Source organism: Galeopterus variegatus, unplaced genomic scaffold, assembly GCF_000696425.1.
Source record: "Galeopterus variegatus unplaced genomic scaffold, G_variegatus-3.0.2 Scaffold848, whole genome shotgun sequence".
NCBI classification, from domain to species: Eukaryota; Metazoa; Chordata; class Mammalia; order Dermoptera; family Cynocephalidae; genus Galeopterus; species Galeopterus variegatus.
The window spans coordinates 205,212-211,669 of record NW_007726959.1 but is presented as its reverse complement, the minus strand read 5'-3'; the positions used below and the strand labels follow the sequence as shown (position 1 = coordinate 211,669).

General features: G+C 42.6%; 1 protein-coding gene across 1 annotated transcript in view; it reads left to right on the top strand.

Moving 5' to 3' along the window:
- Positions 1-6,458, top strand: part of TMCO3 (transmembrane and coiled-coil domains 3) — a 54,097-nt gene that overhangs the window by 29,055 nt on the left and 18,584 nt on the right. The window contains exon 8 of the mRNA XM_008572923.1: positions 4,218-4,335. Within this exon, the coding sequence (XP_008571145.1) occupies positions 4,218-4,335 (118 nt within the window). The remainder of the gene's footprint in view (positions 1-4,217; positions 4,336-6,458) is intronic.

Below are 6,458 nucleotides of genomic sequence, written 5' to 3'. Positions count from 1 at the left end.
TGTGAGTCCTCCAGCTTTGTTCTTCTTGAGATTGTTCTGGCTGCTTGGGGTCTCTTGAGATTATGTGTGAATTTTAAGGGTTTTTCTATTTATTAAGAAAACGTTGTTGGGATTTTGATAGGGATTACATTGAATTTGTAGTAGTAACTTGGGCAGATTGACATCTAAATAGTGTTAAGTCTTCCAGTCCACGACACCAGATGTCTTTCTATTGACTTATGTTGTCTTTAATATCTTTTAGCAATGCTTTGAAGTTTTCAGAGCACATGTCTTTTGCTTCTCGGTTAACTTCATTTGATCTACTGTAAATGGAATTTTCGTGTTTCCTTTTTAGATTGTTTCTCGTTAGTGTATAGTAAAGTAACTGATTTTTGTGTGCTGATTTTGTATCCTGCAACTTTCTGAATTGTTTTACTAGGTCTCACAGGTTTTTTGAGTGAGATTTTCTTCATATAAAATACTGTCATCTGTGAACAGAGATAGCTTAATTTTTCCTTTCCAGTGTGGATGCTAGCCTTTTCTCTCACAGGTACACACTGAGATTTATGGCTAATAGGATATCTGGGCCTCCTTTATGAGGATGGGATGGAGGTTAATATAGGAAACAAGATTAGTCATGAGTTAATAATTGAAACTGGACTGTCTGTTCCTGCAGATTCATTGTATTATTCTTCCTACTTTGGCATAAGTTTGAACATTTTATTAAAATTTTCTACATCGTCCAAATTTAATACTGTCCCACCAAAGCTTAAAAGTTACCTACCCTGGCTGCACCAGAAGCCTCACTCACTCTTCCTACGTGGGTCTTTGTTGTTTTTATGGTGCTTTCCAGTGTGGATGCTAGCCTTTTCTCTCAGAGGTACACACTGAGATTTATGGCTAATAGGATATCTGGGCCTCCTTTATGAGGATGGGATGGAGGTTAATATAGGAAACAAGATTAGTCATGAGTTAGTAATTGAAACTGGACTGTCTGTTCCTGCAGATTCATTGTATTATTCTTCCTACTTTGGCATAAGTTGAACATTTTATTAAAATTTTCTACATAGTCCAAATTTAATACTGTCCCACCAAAGCTTAAAAGTTACCTACCCTTGTCTGCACCAGAAGCTTCACTCACTCTTCCTATGTGGGTCTTTGTTGTTTGTATAGTGTTGTTTTTGCCCAAATTCTGCTTCTTTTCTGTTCTCAAGTTTTCCAGCCAGTGCATGAGATATTGGGGCCTAAACCCTCAACGGGGTACAGTGAGTAACTCCACTCTGCCGTGCCTGTGCTGAGAGCCCATAGGAGGACAGACAGGCAACAAGGGAGCTGGGCAGCTGCAGGCCAGAGCAGCAGCCTGGTTGTGGTGAGTGGTGGCTCGGGAGACATGGCCCCAACGAACACTGGTGGTGGGCTCCATAAGTCTCATTCTTAACCTGGAGCAAGCCTGCCTGCCCAGCCACGTGCAGCACTGACCTACAGAGGCTCCCGGGGGGCGGGGCTGCCTGGAAAGCTCAGGGCTGCTTGGGAACTCCCAGACAGGCGCTGTGGCCAGCTGGTCCACTGGAGGACCACAGAGTGCCCTGTCTCCAGGAGTAGTGCAAGCAGGGTGTAGTAGATTGAATTACAGCCCCCGAAAACTCATCGAAGCTTGAATTGTGTTCCCCAAGTTTTATGTATTAGAAACTTGGCCCCCACTGTGATGGTTAAGAGGGTGGGAAATCCCATTATGATAATTGAAAGGTGGGGCCTTGAAGAGGTGATTGGATTGTAGGACCCTACGGTAGTAAATAGATTAAAAATGGTGGTGAGGGGCATGGTTCTGAGCGCTTTAAAAGAAGAGAGGAGTCTGTCTCTCTCTCTCTCTGGTCTCTCTGCTTTCACCATCTTGCATTTGGGACCCCTGGGTCATTGTCGCCACCACCGGATGGACTTTGGACATCCCAGCCTCAGAAACTGTAAGCAGTAAATTTCATTTTCTTTATAAATCACCCAGTTCTAAGTATTTTGTTATAAGCAGCAGGAATGGACTAATACACAGGTAAGCCAAGAGCAGTCAGGAAAACTCCCTTCTTGTGAAAGTATAAGCAAAGGGAAGGGAGATTTTCGCAGTCAGTGTACGAGGATATTCATTACAGCATTGAAAACCCGAATGTTCATCCACAGATGAATGGATAAGTTGTGGTATATTCTACAAGTTTTAAAAGTGAACCTAAGCAGCAGGAATGGACTAATACACAGGTAAGCCAAGAGCAGTCAGGAAAACTCCCTTCTTGTGAAAGTATAAGCAAAGGGAAGGGAGATTTTTGCAGTCAGTGTACAAGGATATTCATTACAGCATTGAAAACCCGAATGTTCATCCACAGATGAATGGATAAGTTGTGGTATATTCTACAAGTTTTAAAAGTGAACCAGAGCTCTGTGCATCAACATGGATAATTTTCAGATATAGCAGTGAGCACAAAAAGCAAGGTGCAGAAATGTCGATTATATAAAGTTTAAGATTACAAAATAATAAACTCAGTGTTGTTTCTAGATGCATAGGTTTTACTGTGCTAAAGTAGATGTGCACTCACGGGGGTGATAGATGTCACAGACAGGGCACTGGGTTGGTGGGGACAGTGGGGTCCAGCAGCAGGTGGCTCAGAGGGCTCCTGGAGAATCTGCAGTGTTGTATTTCTTTTTAGAAATCTGAAGCGATTATGCCAAAAGTTTAAAATTTAGCAAAATTCAGTATTGAGTATGTTGGCATTCATATTTTATGTACATTTAAACTGCTTAATAAAAGGAATGCAAAACAGAAAGAAATTAATATGCTTATAGTAGTGATAAGCAAAAGAACAAAAATTAAACTAGTGCAAGGTGCAGAAAAAAATGAAAAATGTTAAGTGGTGAGTCTTTAATTTTCAGTATTTCAGTGTGAATAATTATCTTCATCTCTGTCTGATTTCACTCTTTTTTATGCTTATCACTGCTATAAGCGTTTGTCTTTCTATTGTAGGTTCAGTGAATTCACTGAGGAACAGATATTTCCAGAGCGCAGGCACTGCAGGCATGGGTGCTGGTCCTGCACCAGGTGCCACGTGAAGACCTGGTTTCCAGTCTGCGGTGCCTACGGTCTAGCAGATGAGAGTTGAATGTCTGTGGATTTAAGTCAGTTCACTGTGATCAGGTGCAAAGAGAAAATTTTAAAATATTACACAATGCTGGCAAAATCTCATCAAATGCTATCTCTAAAAAATGAGATGTAACAAGCGATTTTATTATTTCCTTTATGTAAGCAGGGGCACAGTCATGGCCACAGGTTTGAAGGTGTTGATCTGTGGGAGTGCCTGCCACACAGCAACTGCGGGCTTCAGACCTAGCAAATGTGGCCAAGCTCAAGAGCGGCTTGGCCATCGTGAACCTATGGAAAAATCATCAATGTTTGAAGCGCCCCAGACATTCAGTATTACTCTCTGCTACCTCCTGAACTGTGCAGCTCTCAAAAGCAAAGCTGTAGTGACAACAGCCTAATGTGCTCATCCACTTAGAGTGTCTCAAAACCCTAACCCATGCATTTCTTTCACCAAAAATGTAATTTTGTAAGATAAGTAAAACAAGCCTCCTGAAAGGGTCCCCTGAACTTCCTGTCAAGATGAGGCGTTTGCTGGCAGCGAGGATTTTCATTTTGTTTGCTTGTTCTGCTTCTTTTTATGTAAGCTTGTTCTATCAGATTGGTCTTCAATAATCTGTTAATAGTAATAGCTTTTTTAAAAGAAAAAAATACCTTGTATGACATATCTAAAGGGCCCAAAGGCAAAACTGTTTGTTGAAAATGGAGGCCTGTGCAAAGTGTTGAATTTGTGAGAAACGTATCGTTTTCCTTTCTTCTTTCTTCAACCAGTAAAGGTCACTTCTATTCTGCTCTGTCCATCTAATGAGCCAGTGTTTTTTCCCCAAGTCTGCACATGTCTCAGAGGGAGGTGCTGTTCAGGGTGGTGGTGACAGTGTGTTTGCACACGTGGAACATGCACACATGTGGCCGGAAGGGACTTGCGTCAGGCCTGCCAGGAGCAGCTTAGGGAGGATGGAGAAGTTACACATGAAAGCTTCAGTGTTTGCTCTGAGTGATTTTAAAGGTCATCCTTATCTCAAGTGCCAGCGCTGCTTGGATTGTTTTGGAAACATGCGCAATAGCTATATTTTGACATAGGCACTTTTCGTTGCTGCAAACCTATGTTTCTGCCCAGCAGGCGACGTCGACCATGGTGCAGTGCTGCTGGGGATGCTGGTGACACAGGATGTGCAGCTGGGCCTGTTCATTGCTGTCCTGCCGACTCTTATCCAGGCAGGGGCAAGTGCCTCTTCTAGGTGAGTGTTCTGCATTGCAATTTGCCTTTCTGGTTTAAAATTGCTTGTTTATAAAAATGCTGCATAATACCTTTCTTCAGAGAGATATGCAGAGCTCATATAGCACAGGCTTCCAAGTGCGGGCTCTGGAGCCTCTTTGCCTTGCTCCTGACCTTGGGGAAGCATTCAGCCTTTTACCATTAAGTGTGATGTAGCTGTGGGTGTCCTGTAGACACTCCTTGTCCAGACACTCCATCCCTTCTATTCTAGTTTGCTGAGGGTTTTTATCATGAGTGGGGGTTGGGTTTTGTCCAGTGTTTTCCTACACCCATTGATATGAGAGTCTGGGTTTTCTCTCTTAGCCTGTTGGTGGCATGCATGACACTGGTCGATTTTCAGTGTGAGCTGGCCTTGCCTGCCTGGAATAGATCATGCTTGGTTGTGGTGTATGATTCTTTTTATACACTGCTGCATTTCAGTTTCCTAATTTGTTGAGGATTTGGGGGTCTAAGTTCATGAGAGACACTGGTGGAGCACAGGCAGTGGGGTGGAAGCGTGTCTTAGTACTTGCCTTTTGCCGGATCTCATGTCACGCCGCCTCTGCTCTCAGGTAGCACAGCACGGCAGGGAAAAAGGAGGAGCGAGTGGCTCTTCCTCAAGTTTACTGGAACCCCTGCTCAGCCATGTCCTGGCCACTTACACTGTGGCAGCTTCCTGTGACATGGGGACAGCGTGGAAATAGGGCCTGCGTCGTGGGCTGTCGGAGCCTTAGAGGAGAGAACAGGCAGGACACTCAGTGCAGTCACTGGCAGGTGTAGCCACTGGAGTTTGCTTACGTCCTCGTGATCGCCATTTTCCTGTGACCCTGATGTTTTTAAGTATCAGAAAAGCAACACTTTGGGTTCCAGCCTCAAAACCAGAGCCAGTTCTTCCTCTGACTACAGATTTTCAACACAAGTGGACAGAAATTTAGACAACAGAAGGAAGACTTTTGTAACGTTAGCTGGAAATTACTTGAGTTCTGTTGGAGAGGTCTGAGGGTTTTCAGTGTGCGGTAAGTTTAGTTGTAGAGTCTCCTTACTGAGCAAGGACAGCCGTGGCAGCAGATCCCAGGGCACTTGCAAAACACAAATGTTGCGTCTGTTGTACTACAACTTTCTTGTCAATTACACATAGGTAAAAAATGTGGCCGTAAGACATCGTCTTAATCAGAAAACTTTAAAAGCTTTTTTTTTATCTTTCCAATTTAAAAAATTAATCCAGTACAGATATCGGTCCCATTGAAATTTTATAGTTCAGTCATGAACTTTATGTGTCATGTTTACAGAGAGTTTTAATGACATGGAAAAAATACCCTATGTTGTAATGTTAAACTCTGAAATACAGAATGAGAATTATGCGCAGTCGTCCTCACAGTGTTAGCGGAGAGTGACCGTCTGACCCAGCTGTACATGGTGGTGATGGTTGCACGACAGTGTGAGTATAGTCAGTATCCCTGAATTATATACCTCAAAATGGTTAGATTCATAAAAAATGATACATGACTGTTCAAGCAGCATTATTCATAACAATTAAAAACTAGAAAGAACTCAAATCCCATTAGCTAATGAGTGGATAGACAAAGTGTGGTGTATCCATACCGTGGGGTACTTACTGTTCAGTGTTAGAAAGGAGTGCCGCTCTGGTTCCTACTGCAGCACGGATGGACCTTGAAAACATGCCGGGTGAAGAAGCCAGACACAAAGACCACGAATTGTGTGATTCCATTCATACGGAGTGTCTAGAACAGGCGAATCCCTAGAAACGGAAAGCAGATTACTGGTTGCCTAGGGCTGGGGAGATGGGGGGACATGGAGAATGAATGCCAGTGGGTACAGGTTTCTTTCTGGGGTGACAGAAGTATTCTAAAATTAACTGTGCCAATAGTTGCATGACTTTGTGAATATACTAGAAACCATTGAATTGTGTACTTTAAATGGGCAAATAGCATGGTATGTGAATTATATCTCAAAGCTGTTAATCATATGCAATATTATCTCAACTACATATAAAAGAAAATGAATAGAAAGACTAGAAGTATCTATGTAACAAGGTGTTAGCAATGATTTCCTACTAGCAGAATAGTGATTTATGGTAGATTTTTT